This window comes from Chiloscyllium plagiosum, chromosome 10 (genome assembly GCF_004010195.1).
Source record: "Chiloscyllium plagiosum isolate BGI_BamShark_2017 chromosome 10, ASM401019v2, whole genome shotgun sequence".
Taxonomy (NCBI): domain Eukaryota; kingdom Metazoa; phylum Chordata; class Chondrichthyes; order Orectolobiformes; family Hemiscylliidae; genus Chiloscyllium; species Chiloscyllium plagiosum.
Genome location: NC_057719.1, coordinates 1,157,430 through 1,176,719, shown reverse-complemented (window position 1 = coordinate 1,176,719; position 19,290 = coordinate 1,157,430). Strand labels below are relative to the sequence as shown.

Genomic DNA, 19,290 nt, shown 5'->3' with positions numbered 1-19,290 from the left:
AGCTAAAGATGATGTGGGTTTGTTATGGTGGATCTGTATTGCTTGTATTCATTCTTCCCTGATCTATACTCTCCCTATTTGATAGTTGAGCAAATTTCATTACAATAAGCCCATGTTTTGAGTTTGCAAAGAACCCTGTTGTTAATTAAAAGAAACATAGTGGGTGACCTAGATCATAATTGGGTCATAAGCTCTAGTTTAGAATTGACAATAAGCTAATGCTCCTATGAAAGTTTACACTGTAAAAGGTAATAAACAATTGAGTAGCGTGTAGTCGCCAACACCTTTCTTCTGAAATACTGAAGTAATCTAGAAACCAAGCAGCAGTCCATAACTCTGAGTAGACTGTCTTCAATTTTCTCTGACCCATGTCACTCAGTCAACTTCTTCAATCGTGGGTCCACTGGCATTGCCAGGTTCTGAGGTACTGCCAGCTCCTCCAGGCATCCCAGCACAGGGACATCGAAAGAATTTAGCTACTGGCTTGCAGACTTTCTCCAGCTCCTTCTGCTGGTGCTCAAATTCTTCCTTCTCTGCTGTCTGGTTTCTTTCTAGCCAAGTGAGAACCTCCTGACATTTTGCGAGGATACTGCTCCTTTCCTGCTCAGTGATTTTGTCTTTCAACTTCTCATCTTGTACAGCCTGCTTCATGGCATACACATAGGACTCTAGGGCATTTTTGACAGTCACTCTTTGACGGTTAGAATCATCTTCAGTCTTGTAGCGCTCTGCATCCTGCACCATGCGCTCTATTTCATCTTTGCTCAGCCGCCCCTTATCATTAGTAATTGTGATCTTGTTTTCTCGGCCTGTGCTCTTGTCGACAGCTGAAACATTCAGGATACCATTGGCATCTATGTCAAAGGTCACCTCAATTTGTGGTACACCACGGGGAGCTGGTGGGATATTAGAAAGGGCAAACTTGCCAAGCAGATTGTTATCTTTGGTCATTGCCCGCTCACCTTCATAAACTTGAACAAGGACACTGGTTTGGTTATCTGAATACGTAGTAAAGATCTGAGTCTGCTTGGTGGGGATAGTCGTGTTTCGTTTGATGAGAGGAGTCATGACACCACCAGCTGTTTCAATACCTAGAGATAGTGGAGTAACATCCAACAGCAACAGGTCCTGCACATTTTCAGACTTGTCACCTGTTAAAATGGCCGCTTGGACAGCTGCACCATAAGCTACAGCTTCATCTGGATTGATACTCTTGTTCAGCTCTTTCCCGTTGAACAACTCTTGAAGGAGTTTCTGAATTTTAGGGATTCTTGTGGAGCCACCTACAAGAACAATATCCTGAATCCGAGACTTATCAATCTTGGCATCACGAAGGGCTTTCTCAACAGGTTCAAGTGTGGCTCGGAAGAGATCATTGTTCAATTCCTCAAACCGGGCCCTGGTGATGGATGTATAGAGATCAATCCCTTCATACAATGAGTCAATTTCAAGACTAGCTTGTGTACTTGAGGATAGGGTCCTCTTGGCACGCTCACAAGCTGTACGCAGACGTCTTACAGCTCGCTTGTTCTGGGACATATCTTTCTTAAATTTCCTTTTAAATTCTTCCATGAAATGGCTCACCATGCGATTGTCAAAATCTTCTCCTCCCAAATGAGTATCTCCAGCAGTGGACTTGACTTCAAAGATACCATCCTCAATGGTAAGAACAGAAACATCAAATGTTCCACCTCCCAGGTCAAAGATGAGGACATTATGTTCACCAGATCCTACTTTGTCTAGTCCATAAGCAATAGCAGCTGCAGTTGGTTCATTGATAATCCTCAGCACATTTAAAGCAGCAATGGTTCCAGCATCTTTGGTGGCTTGTCTTTGGCTATCATTAAAATAAGCTGGCACTGTGATTACAGCATTCCTCACAGGAGTACCTAGGTATGCTTCTGAAATCTCCTTCATTTTTGTTAGCACCATGGAGGAAATCTCCTCAGCAAAGAAAGTCTTCACTTCTCCTTTGTACTCCACCTGAACTTTGGGTTTCCCTCCCTCATTAATGACTGTGAAAAAATGAACAAAGACATCTTCTAATAAGTGAAATATCAAATGACACACTGTTTTTCCATTTCTTAAGAACAGCTTATGGTGGCATGGTGGCTCATTGGTTAGCACTGCTGCCTCACAGTGCCAGGGACCCGGGCTCAATTCCAGCCTTGGGCAACTGTCTGTGTGGAGTTTGCACATTCTCTGTGTCTACGTGGGTTCCCTCTGAATGCTCCAGTTTCCGCCCACAATCCAAAGGTGTGTAGTTTAGGTAAATTGACCATGCTAAATTACCCATAGTGTTCAGGGATGTGTTAGTTCAAGGTAAATGTAGAATAATAGGGTAGGGAAATGTGTCTGGGTGGGTTACTCTTCAGAGGGTTGGTGTGGACTTGTTGGGCCTAGGGGCCTGTTTCCACACTGTAGGGATTCTATGACTCTAGCTGTAATCTGCCAAAGTCAAATACCTTCCCCTTAGGCTGGGACTTTTTTCACTGGAGCATAAGAGGTTGAAGGGTGACCTTACTGAGGTTTTTAAAATAATGAGGGACATAGATGGGTTGAATGACAAGGGTCCTTTCCCAAGGCAAGTTCAAAACTAGGGGGCATATTTTTTAAGGTGAGAGAAGAAATATTTCAAAAGGACATGAGGGACAATTTTCTTTTACATATAGCGCGGTTTGTGTGTGGAATGAACTGCTTGTGAAAGTGGTGGATGCAGGTTCAGTTACAACGTTTAAAAGACATTTGGATAAGTTCATAAACAAGAAAGGTTTGGTGAAATATGGACAAAGCATGGGAGGTTTAGTTTTGGAACATGGTTGGAGTAGAGTGGTTGGAACAAAGGGTCTGTTTCCATGCTGCATGAATCTATGACAATGACGCCATGACAAGTGGTAAGACAAATCCCAGACCTGCCCTTTCAATCTTAACCATCCGCGTATGTTTGCAAGGAAGCTAAAGTTATTGTACCTGACATTCTCTCTTTTCTGGTCTCCAGAGACCAGATGCCTACAGGAAAGAAATGGCAATTTAGAATATAGAACTGTACAGCACAGGAATGGGCCCTTTGGACCACGATGGTGTGCCGAACATGACACCAAATTAAATGAATCCCTTCTGCCTTCCCTCGGACCACATCCCTCCAATGCTTGCATACTCACGTGCTTATCTAAAAGCCCCTTAAATACCGTTATCGTATCTGCCAGCACCACCCAGACTCCTGCCACTCTGTGCAGAAAAACTTTCCCCTCACCTTAGATGCATACCCTCTAGTTTCAGCTCCGTGAAAAAGATTTGGACCATCAACCCTATCGATGTATCTCAATTTTATAAACTTCTATCAAGTCTCCCCTAAGCCTCTGCTACTCCAGAGGAAACAACCAGAGTTTTTCTAGCCTCTACTTATAGCTCATACCCTTTAATCCAGGCAACACCCTAATAAAGAGTCGAGACTGTGGTACTGGAAAAGCACAGCAGGTCAGACAGCATCCGAGAAGTAAGAGAATCATTGTTTCTGGCATAAGCTCTTCCTGAGTCTCTACATCATTCCTGTAATGTGGCAATCAGAATTGAATGCAATATTCTAAGTGTGGCCTAACCAAAGTCTTAAAGCTGCAACATGACATTCTGACCCTTGTACTTGATAAAGACAAGCGTGCCATATGCCTTCTTTGCCACCCTATCTACCTGCATGGCCACTTTCAGGGAGTTATGGACTTGAACCACTAGATCCTTCTGTGCATCAATGCAGTTCAGGATTCTGCCATTAGTTATACACTTTTCCTTAATATTTGATCACCCAAAGTGCATCACTTCGCACTTATCTGGATTAAACTGTTTGCCCTTTCTCTGCTGGCTGCCAGCAAAGACCCCTCCCACCTTGGTAATAGTCATCCAAGTCATTTATATATACATATATCACATTTAACAGAGGTCCCAGTACAGACTTTTGCAGAACACTGCTAGTCACTGACCTCCAGCCCGAAAAACACTCTTCCACACTGCTCTCTGCCTTCTACGGACATGCCAAGCAGCCAAGTCACTGTGGATCCCATGGACCTTATTCTTTTGGATGAGCCTTTTATGAGGGACCATGTCAAAAGCTATACTAAATTCCATGTAGACAACATCCACGGCTCTACCCTCATCGAGCATCTTCACCACCTCCTTGAAAAATTCAATCCAGTTAGTAAGACATGATCTGCCCTGCACAAAGCCATGCTGACTGCCCCTTTGCTTTTCCAAATGAGCTTAAATCCTACCCTTTAGGATTCTTTCCAAAAGCTTGCCAACCACCGATGTGAGACTCACTGGTCTATAGTTTCCTGGATTGTCCCGTTTCCCTTCTTGAACAGAGGAACAACATTAGCTACTTGCCAGTCCTCAAGAACCTCTCCAATTGCTAGTGAGGACACAAAAGATCTTGGCCAAGGGCCTGTCTCAATAATTTGCGGTAAATACCATTCGGCCCTGGGAACTTATTCACCTTAATGCTCTTCAAGAGATCCAAAACCACTTCTTTCTTTATCTCAAAATGCCCTATCATATTATCAGGCTCCACACTAATCTCACTATCCTCCATTTCCTACTCCTGGGTGAATACCAACACAAAGTCCTTATCTCTGATCTCACACACATCCTCTGCCTCCAAGCACAAGTTCCCTCATTTATCCTTGAGTGGTCCCACCTTCTTCCTAGTTATCTTGTTTTTAAACGCATGTACAGGATGCCTTGGGATTCTCTTTAACCCTACTTGCCAAGGTCATTTCAAGCCCCATTCTTGCTCTCCTAATTCTCTGCCCAAGTTTTTTTTCCACTTTCTTTATATTCCTCACAGGCCCAGTTCAATTTGAGCTTCCTAAACCTTACATGTACTTTTTTTCCTTTTGACTAAGTTCACAGTCTCCCTCGTTGTCCAAAGGTCCCTTACCTTAGCCCCCATCCTTGTCCTTCCTCCTTACTGGAGCATGCCGGTCCTGAATTCTGATCGCCTTTAAACAATTCCATGTCAAATGTGGAGTTACCTGCTAACAGCTCTGTCCAGTTAGCACTCCCCACTCATGCCTAATGAAATTTGGCCAATTGTGTTAAAGCTCTTTCTGCAATCCAAAATGAATCTCACCATCCTATATACTTCATTGTCAGTTTTAAATACTAGAACATTTTCTCCTTGAAAGAACAGCCTATTCCAAATAGATTGTCTCAAAGCATCCCATCTAAGAACTCTGTACATAAGAAAAGTCATCTTTTTTCTTCATTTCTCAGTGGCTGGTCTACCTTGTGTTTTTTTTAAAACAGCCAGTGAAGAAGAGTCCTTTTACTCATTCAATCCACATCTGACAAATCTCTTCGGATCTTTTATAACAGCATTTACTCTTTTAGGGAATTATTTATTTGTACGCAGATCTTTCAATTTGTACACAACCTTTAGCATCTGGCTGTTGGCCTAAAGTTTCATTCCAGTTTTAAGACCCTCCAGTGTGCATCACCTTATAGCTCCATATTAAAACTGTATATGTGACCAAAGTGTTTGCATCTAGCTAAATTCCTTATAGACTCAAAATCCTTGTGTGTTGCATAAATTAATTTTAATGTTATAGTTCCTATATCCAAATACTGAGTGGAGGCCAAGATCAAAGAAAAAAAAACTTAACCATATCTTTACATACACAATTTCAAAATTTTCACCAAAGTAACATCCACGGCTCTACCCTCATCGAGCATCTTCACCACCTCCTTGAAAAAACTTAACCATATCTTTACATACACAATTTCAAAATTTTCACCAAAGTAACATCCACGGCTCTACCCTCATCGAGCATCTTCACCACCTCCTTGAAAAATCCAGTTAGTAAGACATGATCTGCCCTGCTTTGCGTTATATGGTTCACTTAAGCATCATAGGCTAGGCCAACATTTACTGTCAATTCACAATTGCCTTGGAGAAGATGATGGTGAGATGCCTTAGTGATCCACTATAGATACAGCCACTGTGTTTAAGGAGGGAGGTCCAGGAATTTGCTCCAGCAACACTGAAGAAATACCAATATATTTCTAATCAGGATGGTGTGCGCCTTGGAAGAGAACTTGCAGATGATGATGTTCCAATGCATCTGCTGCCCTTGTCCTTTTAGAGGTAGGATTTGTGGATTTGGAACACGCTCAACTCCAGTCCACCATCTGCAACCACAAGTCAAGAGTGCAATGGAATACTCCCCACTTGTCTGGATAAGTGCAGCTCCAACAACACTCAAGAAGCTTGATACCATCCAAAAGAAAGTAGCTTGATTCGTACTCCATGCAGCTGTGTATTAGATGCACCACAGCAATTCATCAAGGATCACTATCCTTTGATCGCAGTGTGTTCATAACTTCAGCAGACAACCTAAAATTGCTGAGGGAGAAGGGAAAGAAAAACTGAGCAAGTGAATTGGAGAGGACAGTGGAAGCAGATGGACAACGGAAGAAAAACAAGGAGGGAAGAGGAGGATTGACTGTGGTCTTGGCTGTGATCCAGGTCTGGATCAGTTGCATCCCAGTCTGCTGTGGGAGATGAGGAAGGAAATTACAGTGGCTCTGATCCAATTCTTAATTCATTTCTGGCCACAGGAGAGGTGTCAGAGGACTGGAGGACAGCTGATTTTTTTTTGTTTTTAACAAGTGAAACAACAAGATAGAGATAACCCAACATAGACAAATGAGTCTCAGTGGTAGGGAAATTATTGGAGAAAATTCTGAAGGAGAGAATCTTAATTTCACTTTCAGCAGGGATAATCAGTATGGCTTTGTCAGAGGGAAGCCATGCCTAACAAATTTGATTTAAATTTGAGGTGACCAGATGTCTAGATGAGGGTACTGCAGTTAATGTAGTTTATCTGGATTTCATCCAAGTTTTTGATAAATGTTCCACTTTGGAGATGGATAAAGAAGGTAAAAGCACATGGGATCTGGGATAACTTGACAGGCTGGATCCAAAATTGACCTTGTGGGAAGAGATGGAAGGTGTTGAAAGAAGACTGTGACTGGTGGCTGCTGTCCCGTGGTGCATCACAAGGATCAGTGCTGCATCCTCTACGTTTGTGATATATATTTTTTAAAATTGGCGATCAGGGGAATGATAAGCAAGTTTGCAGATGACACGAAGATTGGCTGGGAGTTGACAGCAAGGAAAAGAGGTCTTAGGTTACAGGAGGATGCAATGAATTGGTCAGATGGAATTTTACTGTGATAAAATTGAAATGAAGTACTTTTGGAAAAAACAACAAGAGTGTACTCAATGAATGGCAGCACACTAGGAAATTCTGAGGAACAGAGGGATCTTGGGATGCTTATCCAGAGATCCCTGAAAGTAGCAGGACAGGTTAATAGGGTAGCTAAGAAGGCATACCGGACATTTGCTTTCATCAGTTTTAGTGCAGACTAAATTAACAGCAGGGTGGTCATGTTGGAGCTGTACTAAAATTTGGTTAGGTCATAGGTGGAGTACTGTGTGCAATTCTGGACTCTGCACTATAAGCAGGATGATTGCACTGGAGGGAGTGGAGGAGATTTACCAGGATGTTGTGTGGAATGAAGGGATTTTACATTTCTGGTTCCACATAGGTTCAGCTCTCCTTGGTGCTGAATGTCATTGTATGGAAGTAGGGCACCAACTCAGATTCAGTTTCATTATGATGGAGACCTTGTAATTTGTTATTGAATTGCAGAAGCTGCTCAGGTTGCTTTAGTTTAGCCATGAAGAACATAGAAGAGAGGAGGACGAACTCAGGTTGTTTTGTTTACAGTAGAGAAGGTTGAGGGGTTATCTGATTAAGGCATATAAAGGTTATGAGGGTCATTGGTAGGGTGGATAGAAAGCAGCTGCTCCCTTAGATGAACAGTAAATCACAAACAGGCCTAGTTTTAAAGTGAAAGACAGGAGATTTCAAGTGTTTCTGAGGATTTTTTAAATAAAAGGGTGGTGTGAATCTGGAATGCACTTCTGGAAGAGTGCTTGAGGCAGGAAACCTCACTTTAAAAACTTGAAATGCTACAAACATTCAAGTACTGGAACGTGGGATTAGTGTAGATTTAGAGAAGTTTTTGTCAATACAGACTTTTGGCCAAAGGGTCTTTTCTGTACTGTTTCTTTGTGAAAGGAAATTTAAAAAGGTTTAACTTTTGTCCAAGAGGTTGAGTGCTAATCAAGTATTCAACTTAGCATAAACGGTTTCTGGAAGCAAGGAAAGCATTGGGTTGGGAGAAGAGAGAGAAAGTATGATCATGTTATGACATGTACTTTCAAGCTCAGAATACCAGTTAAAAGGTGCAATATCATTGGAATGTTACCATGCCATAAGATGCCTGATAAAATTGTGTAGGAAGTTGGACCAAGAATCAATAGTTGAATACGGTGTAATGTACTTTGTGCTCTTGTTGTAGAGAATCATATTCAGCAGGAGTAGCTTCAGACACTGAAACACTTCCTTACATTCCTTTTAATATTTGCCTCTCTGACTTAAAATTATGCCCTCCAGTTTTGAATTCCCCACTATCCTAAGTGGAAAGACCTTTGCTATTTACCTTACCTACACCCCTAATTAAATGTATAAACCTCTACAAAAAGATGACTCCTCAACATCCTATGCTCCAGGGAAAACAGTTCCAGCCTATCCAGCCTCTCCTCAATGCCTGAGCCATACTTTCGCAGACTTTCCAATTTAATAGCTGTCATACAGCAAGGCAACCAGACACACACAAATGCCTTCACCACGCTGGTCTACCTATCACTTTGAAGGAGCCATGCACCCGAAATTTGTTTCAAAAACAGATATAACTGCATGATGTTGGTATCCAATTGCCAAGTAACCCTTTATTTACATGCACAAAGTACACAGCCATGTAGAAGTCAGTCCCTCAAGTGAGGAGTTTGAGGTATAAACAGAATATTTTTTTTTAAGTCAAAGGGCAATGACACTCCTGTTTTTTTAAGAGTTGGAGGGGGAAATCTCCTGTTTATTTTTTTTTCTTTTAATGCCCCCACACTACCGCCTAACTGCGGTAGTGCTTATTTTTTCCCCAGCACCCATGGTGTGTGTGTGTGTGTAGGTGTAGACACAAGGGTGCACAAATCTTTATTCAGTTTCCACCACCAGGAAGACAGGAAAACACCCGAGTGGCCAGTGACAAGCAGTGCCCTTCACAAAAGGCAATGCTGTGTGATCAAAACAGTGAAGGGGAGGGTAGGGTCTAAATCAAAATAGAGTTGGAGGGGGAAATAATGCGCAGGCCCACGAGGAGGTCTTCAGACCTGCCCTCCTTCCTCCGTACCGGGTGCCCAAAGATCAGGAGCGTGGGACTGAAGTGCAGCCAAAAGCAGAGGAGAAGGTTTTTCAGAAAATCAAAAAGGGAGTGCAAACGCCCACACCCAATATACACGTGGTCCACGGACTCCACAGCGCCACAGAACCAGCAGTTGGGCTGGGAGTCCGTGAACCACCGCAATCTGCGGTTGCAGGGGGCTGCTGCGTGCAGCACCCTCCACCCCAGATCCCCGAGAGAAAGGGGGAGGTCTCCTGCGTAGAGAGCCCTCCACTGGGGATCCCCACCGCCCGGTGGCAAATGGGGACGCCAAGGCGTGTCCGGACGGTGGGTGAGGGAGAAGAGGTGGACGGTGTGCAGCAGCAGTCTGTACAGGGCTCTCCTGTTCACCTCCCTAAACGAAACAAAGTTAAAATTTCGGAGGCGGCTCAGGTTGTGGGGCACAGGCTCCCGCGGGAAGTACGGGACCTTGGGGCCAATGTGAAATTCCGTCCGGGCTGGGGTGAGCGCGGACGGGATCCCACCGCACACCTGAGCGTCCTCCAACTGGTGTACTACGTCGGGTCCGAGCACCACCGTTTTAAGGCGTCGGATGGCGGTGGCCACGTACCGGACGTCTACCGCAGCCCTGCTCGCTTTGTCCTGCGGCAGTGTCCAGCCCAGGACCCCGGCACCCAGCACATCCCCGACCATGGTCGCCCTCGCCGCCACGGCCCTCCCCTCCGACAGCCACTTGAACCCGCGAGTATGGAGTTGCGGATTCCTGAGCAACTGCTCCCTGACGACAGCCGCTACTCCAGCCGGAGGGTAGGCGCGACGCAATTTGACCATGTTCCAAACAGTGATCAGGTCCTGGTAAAAGACAGGCAGCGTCTTGAGGGAGACCTCCAAACCGTCACGGTCGACGAACAGGAGCTGCGTGTCGTAGTTGAGATTACGCACCTGGCGGGAAAAATACGTCGCCAGGGCGCACCACGTAGGAGGAGGCTCGACATAAAGGTATCGCTGCAAGGTCTGAAGGCGGTACGTCACGACCTGGGTGCAGACGCACACCAGCGACTGACCGCCCTCCTCAATAGGGAGACTCAGAACCTGCGCGGCGACCCAGTGCATCTTTTTGTCCCAGAAGAAATCGACCAACGTTCTCTGGATGTCAGCGACAAAGCCAGGAGGAGGGACCAAAGTGACCAGCCGGTACCACAGCATGGCGGCCACCAGCTGGTTTATGACCAGCACTCGCCTCCTGTAAGATAGCACTCGGAGCAGTCCTGTCCAGTGGCCTAGGTGAGCCGAGTCTTTGGCCTCCAGCTCCTGCCAGTTGGCCATAAACAGAATTTTTTTTTCTCTTCTCCAGCTCTCAGAGTGAATAGAACCCTATGTGCTTATTTATTTTTTTTAACTCCTTTTTTTTTACTACAGTGCTCTTTATTCTTTTTCCCACACTACCGCCTAACTGCTGTAGTGCTCTATTTACTGTTTTTTTTTTCTTTTTCCCCCCACACTACCACCTAAGTGCAGTAGTGCTTATTTATTCCCCCAGCACCCATGGTGTGTGTGTGTGCACAAGTGTGAGACACAATGAAAGACACAAAGTGCACGAATTTTTTATTCAATTTCCACCACCAGGAAGATAGGAAAACACTCGGGTGGCCAGTGACAAACACTGTCCTTCACATCAAAGGGCAGTGCTGTGTGATCAAAACAGTGAAGGGGAGGGTAGGGACTGAATCAAAATAGAGTTGGAGGGGGAAATAATGCACTCCACTCGCTGCGGCGTCCACCTGTCCCTGAACGACTCCAGGGTGTTGGTGGACACTGCGTGCTCCGTCTCCAAGGACACCCGGGCTCTAACGTAACCGCGGAAGAGGGGCAGGCAGTCGGCCCTAACGACCCCCTCCACGGCCCATTGCCTGGACCTGTTAATGGCCAGTTTGGCCAGGCCCAGAAGCAGACCAACGAGGAGGTCTTCAGACCTGCCCTCCTTCCTCCGTACCGGGTGCCCAAAGATCAGGAGCATGCGACAGAAGTGCAACCAAAAGCAGAGGAGGAGATTTTTCAGAAAATCAAAAAGGGAGTGCAAACACCCACACCCAATATACATGTGGTCCATGGATTCCACAGAACAAGCAGTTGGGCTGGGAGTCCGTGAACCACCGCAATCTGCGGTTGCAGGGGACTGCTGTGTGCAGCACACTCCACCCCAGATCCCCAAGAGAAAAGGGGGAGGACTCCCGCGTAGAGAGCCCTCCACTGGCACACCTGAGCGTCCTCCAACTGGTGCACTACGTCGGGTCCAAGCACCGCCGTTTTAAGGCGTCGGATGGTGGTGGCTACGTACCGGATGTCTACCGCTGCCCTGCTCGCTATGTCCTGCGGTAGCGTCCAGCCCAGGCCCCCGGCACATCCCCGACCATGGTCGCCCTCGCCGCCATGGCCCTCCCCTCCGACAGCCACTCGAACCCGCGAGTAGGGCGGTCCGGATTCCTGAGCAACGGCTTCCTGACGACAGCCACTACTTCAGCCGGAGGGTAGGCGCGACGCGATTCGACCATGTTCCTGACAGTGATCAGGTCCTGGTAAAAGACGGGCAGCGTCTTGAAGGCGACCTCCAAACCGTCACGGTCGACGAACAGGAGCTGCGTGTCGTAGTTGAGGTTACGCACATGGCGGAAAAAATACGTCGCCAGGGCGCACCACGTAGGAGGAGGCTCGACGTAAAGGTATCGCCGTAAGGTCTGAAGGCGGAACGTCACGACCTGGGTGCGGACGCATACCAGCGACTGACCGCCCTCCTCAATAGGGAGACTCAGAACCTGCGCGGCGACCCAGTGCATCTTTTTGTCCCAGAAGAAAATCGACCAACATTCTCTTGATGTCAGCGACAAAGCCAGGAGGAGGGACCAAAGTGACCAGCCGGTACCACAGCATGGCGGCCACCAGCTGGTTTATGACCAGCACTCGCCTCCTGTAAGATAGCACTCGGAGCAGTCCTGTCCAGCGGCCTAGGCGAGCTGAGACTTTGGCCTCCAGCTCCTGCCAGTTGGCCATAAACAGAATTTTTTTTTTTAAACCTCAAACTCTTCACTTTAGATTACGTAGCAGTGTGGAAACAGGCCCTTCGGCCCAACAAGTCCACACCGACCCGCCGAAGCGCAACCCACCTATACCCCTAACCTAACACTACGGGCAATTTAGCATGGCCAATTCACCTGACCTGCATATCTTTAGACTGTGGGAGGAAGCCCATGCAGACACGGGGAGAATGTGCAAACTCCACACAGTCAGTCGCCCGAGGCTGGAATTGAACCCGGGTCTCTGGCGCTGTGAGGCAGCAGTGCTAACCACTGTGCCACCCACATAAACAGAATATTCACATTGCCCAGGATTCCCTGATTGGCCCAGGTGAGCAACCCCAATCAAGGATCAGTCAATGAAATCCACCTGGTTCCAATCACTATATCCCTCCCCTACCAAATCTGGGGGATGTAGGCCAGTGGGGTCAATTTCAGTCTTTGGGCACTGCCCCACCAATGCAGCTATGTTGGCATCCAACCAGACAACGTTTTCCCAACATCTTCATTCTGGAAGCTTCTGGGTGACCATGATGGAGTTCAGTCAGTATCTGGCAGTGATCTTTGCTCAGGACAATCACACTTGCTCCCCATAGTAATATGCCATCCTTCATGGTGATCTGGTCTCACTGGGTCCAGAAAGGTTTCACTGCTGGTTGTGATGGCCCTTCTGCTTCCCCATTATCACCAGCAGTTTTAATTTTGCCAGGACAGGATGTCATTGCGGCCAGTTGAATATTGTTAGAGACGACAGGAAGGGTGCCCATAAAGTTTAAATCAGAATGGATTCTTCTGGTGGGGCACTGTTGGTGCAATATCTGCTAGAGAGAGGCAGTTCAAGGCATCTGCATTAGCCACTTGGCTTCCTAGACAGTGTTCTTACTTGCACGCACTGAAAATAAGAGGCACCACTGATTTCAACTTGAAGCTATGGGCAGCACTGCCTTGTCTTCCTTAAGTAGCCCTAGCAGGGGTTTGTGATCTGTGACTATGACAAATTCACATCCATAATGTATTGGGTGAACTTCCATAAAGTTGACAGTGAAACTTTCCTTCTCTATCTGGGTGTATGTGCATTCAGCACCAGCCAAAATCCAAGCAGCATACACTATTGGGCATTCCTCTCCATTGGACTACAGCTGAGCCAATGCTACCCAGATTCAGTATGGAAAGCATTGCATGTCAACACTGCCTCATTTCAGAGGATAGTGGACCAACACCTTAGAGGACAATAGTTGCTTTTACACTTTCCTAAAGGCTATTTCTTGGCAACATAGTCATTTCCAAAGTTAACACTTTTTCCAATAGCCGGTGTTAAGGTGCCAAGATGGAAGTCAGGTTGCATATGAATTTCCTGTAATAATTCACTAACCCAAAAAACCCCAAGCTCCAGTACAGATGTGGGAGCCAAGCACCTTTGATCACCCTTAACCCAGTCTGTAACCCAGCAGGTTACTTGGGGCACCAGAAACACATTTTTCCCTTCTAAGACATACATCTGCCTTGGTGAAACATTTAAGTATTATGTCCAAACTCTTCAAGTTCTCTTTATTGGTCTTCCCAGTTATTAACAAGTCATTCAGATAAATGACAACCTGAGGTAGCCCTTGCAAAATTTCTGTGGAAAAGCATGTAGGCTGATAATATCCCAAAAATGGCAGGTTCATATTAATACAAACAGTTGTGGGTATTAATTGTGGCATACTTCTGCAACTCCACATTTCATAATTGCAGGTAGGCATGTCTCATGTCCAGCTTTGTGAAGGGCAGTCCCCCACCACCACTTTTGCATTTATCCAGTTGCCAAAGGTTGTAAAATCCTCAAAGGTGAACTGAGCTGTCAGGCTTCACAATTGGTACAACCAGTGCTGCCCATTTAGCAAATTGCACTGATGATTTTTTTTCCGCTCTCCAGCCTCCTGATTTCTGCCTCTACTTTTGTTTGCAAGGTAAATGGCACATGGCGGGCCCTGCAAAAAAATTGAATTGCTTCTTGGTTAACAGGTCAAGTGGCTTTGGCCCCTTTGAAAGTTCCTAGCCCCTCCTGAAAACCCCTGGGTATTTCATGAGGACTTCACTGAGGCAGCCAATTTTCAAATCAGTGTTGAGCTAATCTAGGTGAATCTTTCTCAACCAATTCTACCCCAATAGGCTTGGGCCTAAGCCTTTTACTATCTGTGGTAACTGTACCAACTGCTTCTCATAGGAGGCTGGAACTGAAGTCGTCCCCTTAATTTACATGTGCACAGTACACCAGGTGTGGCCAGCCAGCTCAGAGTCAGTCCTTCAAGTGGAGATTCTGAATGTTCCATTTACTTTTTGTTCCCCCCACAGTGAAAACAACAAGTGTTTAAATCTATATTTATATTCCACCACCAGGAAGAATGGAAACATATGAATAGCCAGTGACAAGCAGTGCCCCTTTGAGAAAGGGCAATGCTGAGTAATCAAAAAGTGGAGGGGAGGGGAGGGCAGGGATTAAAATCAAAAAGAGTTGGAAGGGGAAATAAGACACTCCACTCCCTGCGGTGCCAACATCCCGGTTATATTTTTTTATTTTATTAAACAAATTACAAAAACAGTTTACAACAAACAGTTACATTTATAGCTACATACAAGAGACAGCAATTTTACAAGGGAGAGGAGCAGCAAAGAAGAAGGGCATGCGCCCGAAACGTCGAATCCCTGGGACGACAGCGTGTAGGGTAGCCCACAAGCCTTCCGGATCTCAGCCCGCCCCTACGTGCCTTCTGGCTCGTCTGCCCTGACACACCTTTCGACCACCTCTAGGACAGCCCGCCCCGGTACCCGCCCAGGGTGACAGCAGTCAGGACAGCCTACCCACCTTCCGGCTTCACTAACCACCCTCAGCACCTTTCGACCACCTCTGGGGCAGCCCGCCCCGGTACCTGCCCGGGGTGACAGCGCTGAGGACAGCTAACATCCCGGTTATATGTAATTGCCCAGGGCTCCCTGATTGATTGGGTTTGTTAACTGGGCCAATGATCTCAGTCAATGCAATCTGCCAAAAACTACAACACTCCCCAGGGTCCTACCGTTACTTACCAAAATCTAACACTTTGCATTTATCTGAAATGAACTCCATCTGGCACTCCTCAGCCCATTAGCCCAGCTAATCAAAATCCTGTTGTACCTGGAGATAACCTTCTTCACTGTACTATTTTTGGTGTCCTCCACATACTTAGAAACTATGCTGCCTATATTCTCATCCAAACAGTTTATATAATTGGCAAAAGCAGACCCAGCACTGATTCCTGTGGAACACTTCTGGTCACAGGCCTCCAGTCTGAAATAAAAATTCTCCATCACCTGTCACCTACCTTCAAAGTAATTTTTTGCTGATTGGCTGGCCCCCAAGATCCCAGGTGATCTAATTTTATTAACCAGTCTACCACTCAGAACCTTGTCAAAAGGTCTTGCTAAAGTCCACGTAGACAACACCTAATGCTCTGCCATCATCTATTTTGATCACATCCTCAAAAGTCAAAAAGAAAGTGTGGCACTGGAAAAGCACAGCAGGTTAGGCAGCATCCTGATGATATATGACTTGATAAAGGTGTACAAGCTATACAAGGGCAGCATGGGGGCTCAGTGATTAGCCATGCAGCCTCAGCACCAGGGACCCTGGTTCGATTCCAGCCTCGGGTGACTGTGTGGAGTTTGCACATTCTCCACATGTCTGCATGGGTTTGCTCTGGTCTACTCCCACAATCCAAAGATGTGCACGTTAGGTGAATTGGCCACGCTAAATTGCCCATAGTATTCAGGGTTGTGTAAGTTAGGTGCATTAGGGGTAAGTGTAGAATAAGAGGGGATTGGGTCTGGGTGGGTTACTCAGAGTCAGTATGGAATTGTTGGGCTTAGTGGCCGGTTTCCACATTGTAGGGATTCTATGATGAAGTGAGGCATAGTTAGAGAGTGGATAGCCAGAGACTTCCCATGGCAGAAGTGTCTAACACAAGGGACATCATTTTAAGGTGATTGGAGGAATGTTTATGGAAGAGGTCTTTTTTGGTCTTCCCAGTTATTATAAAGTCATTCAGATAAATGACAACCTGGGGTAGATAGGTTATTTACATAGTGAGTGAGGTGTGTGGAATGCACTGCCAGCAATGGTAGTAGAGTCAGCTACATTAGAGATATTTAAGCGACTTATGGATGATAGTAAGACGAAGGGAATGTCAGTTAGTCTGATCTTCGGCACAACAGAAGGTCGAAGGGCCTGTACTGTGCCGCACTGTTTTATGTTCTATCAGAGAATCAGGAGAATCCTCAAAAGTGCAATCAAGTTAGTGAGACACAATTCCCCACTTAGAAAGCTATGCTGACTGCCCCGAATCAGTCTTTGCCTCTCCAAATCCATGCAAACCTTTCCAACAACTTACCCACTACTGATATCAGACTCCAATCTATAGATCCCTGGCTTTTCCTTGCAACTTTTCTTAAATAAACAACATTAACCACCTTCCAATCTTCTAGCACCTCACCCGTGTCTGTGGGTGATGCAAATATCTGACAGGGCCCTTCTGCTTTTTAAAATCTCCAACATTTCCATAATGTGGACGGTTTTCATCAGATTTATTTCTTGGCACTCACTTCTGTGTCTTCTGCCACAGTACAGCTGAGGCTAAATATTTGTTTAGTATCACACTCATCTGTGGTTCCACACAGGACAGCTTTGTTGACCTTTAAAAGGGCCCCATTCTCTCTCGTTGCCCTTAATGTACTTGTAGAATCTTTTTGGATTATTCGTAACCTTATCTGCCAAGATCATCTCATATCACCTTTTTGCCATTCTGATTTCTCTTAAGTGTGCCCCTACTCTCTTTACAGAATCACTGGATTTCACGACACATGCGCTCTGGCAGTCCAGAGTGCTTTACCACTTCATTCACCTCAAACTCCATGGAGCAACTGCAAGGGAAAAAGGGCAGCCCTTGAAGAGATGGCTACTTGCCCCTCCATAAAAGCTTGACACCAAGTTAGCCATCTAAGAAAAATCATTGATCAGGCTTCAGAAGCTCAGTTTAGTGTCAGGAATTAAGAAATTATACGTTCTCAGAACGATGGTGTCACTGGCTAGGTCAGTATTCATTGCCAGAGGGCAATTGCAAGTCAAGTGCATTGCTGTGGTTCTGGAGTCACATGTTGACCAGACCAAGCAATATTGGGAGATTTCCTTCCCTAAAAAAAAAGGACATTTGTGAAGCAGATGACTTTTTAATGACAACCCACTATGGGTACATGGTCAGCATAGTGCTAGCTTTCTATTCCCAGCTTTTTAAAATTGAATTTAAATGTCACCTTATGCTTGAGAATTAACCTGGAGTTTTGGATTATAGTCCTAGGACATTACCAAGCCACCACCTTTCCCTGAAGTATCTCAGCAAGTGGTCAGCTACATTTTTCATAATACCACCAAAGAGACATGCATTTTAAAAAGAGTCATTGAGTCAGCACAAAACAGACCCTTCAGTCCAACTCATCTATGCTGACCAGACGTCCCAATCTTACCTAGTCCCATATCCCTCTAAACCTTTCTATTCCTGTACCCATCTGGATGCCTTTCAAACATTACAATTGTACCTACCTTCATGAATTCCTCTGGTAGTTCATTCCCTACATACCACCTTCTACATAAAAAAGGTTGTCCCTCAGGTCCCTTTAATATCTTTCCCATCTGACCTAAACCCATATTCTCCAGTTTTGGACTCCCCCATACTAGGAAAGAGACTGTCTATTCACTCATGATTTAAAGCTCGATAAGGTCATCCCTCAGCTTCCAAAGCACCACAGAAAGTACCCCAGCCTATTCAACCATTCCTTATAACTCAAATGCTCCAGTCCTGGCAAAATTCTTTTCGGCACCATTTCAAATTTAACAACATCCTTCCTGTAGAAAGGCAACCAGGATTGTACACAGCATTCTAAGTATGGCCTCAATGTCATGTACAGCTGCAATATGACTCCCAATTCCTAAACTCAATGTTCTGATCAACAACAGCAAACATGCCAAATGCCTTTTTCACTACCCTGTCCACCTGCCCAACCATTAACTGAATAAGTCAGAGGGTGTACATTGTTACAGGGATATGCCATTCAACCCAGTCAAACCTCCAGCAAGGTGGACCTGGAACAGATGCTTGGCAGTGGTGACAGATTCTAGTTTGGGGCAGTGTTGGACTGATGGCAACTGCATTGGCAAGGTCCAGTGAGGACTTATGGTAACATCAGGGAATGCGAGATGGGACCCAAGAGTGGCAAGTCTTGTACCAGCTATTCAGCGAGGGGACCCATGGCTGTACGCTCCAGCCCCATGGCTAAGCACTTGACATGAAGGACTGAAAAATTGAACTTATTTTTCTGCCTTTATATTTCATGCTTTGGTTTATTTTTGTTTTAAGATGACACCAAAGTTGGACAGAATACAACACTTTACTAGTTTGTAACAAAATACACGTAAAATGAGATCAAGTCCTAGGAGGAGGCATGGGTGGCCGTGGCTGACGAGGGAAGTTAAGAAACAAAGTTAAAAGAGAAAAAAGGTATAACACAGCAAAGATAAGTGGGAAAACAGAGGACTGGGAAGCTTTTAAAGAACACCAGAGGATTACTAAGAAGGAAATATGCAGAAAAAAAAGATGAGGTTCGAAGGTAAATAGGCCAATAATATAAAGGAGGACAGTAAAAGGCATGTGAAAGGCAAAAAAAAGGTTAAGACTAAAATTGGGCCCTTGAAGACAAACAGGGGAATATATTACAGGGAACAAAGAAATGGCAGAAGAATTGAATTGATACTTCAGCTGTGTTCACTGGGGATGACACAAGCAATCTCCCAGAGGTAACAGTGGCTGAAAGACCTGAACTGAAGGGAATTTATATTTGCCAGGAATTGGTG

At 45.5% G+C, this 19,290-nt stretch overlaps 1 protein-coding gene across 2 annotated transcripts in view; it reads right to left on the bottom strand.

Moving 5' to 3' along the window:
* Positions 1 to 375: 375 nt before the first annotated feature.
* LOC122553333 (heat shock-related 70 kDa protein 2-like) overlaps positions 376 to 19,290 on the bottom strand; it is a 20,965-nt gene continuing 2,050 nt past the window's right edge. The window contains exons 2-3 of one of the 2 annotated variants that reach the window (XM_043696897.1): positions 591 to 2,015; positions 376 to 533 (exon numbers count right to left, since the gene is read on the bottom strand). In XM_043696897.1, coding sequence (XP_043552832.1) covers positions 376 to 533; positions 591 to 2,015 — 1,583 coding nt within the window. Of the gene's footprint in view, positions 2,016 to 19,290 lie in introns of both variants that reach the window. The other variant, XM_043696895.1, reaches the window with a different exon arrangement.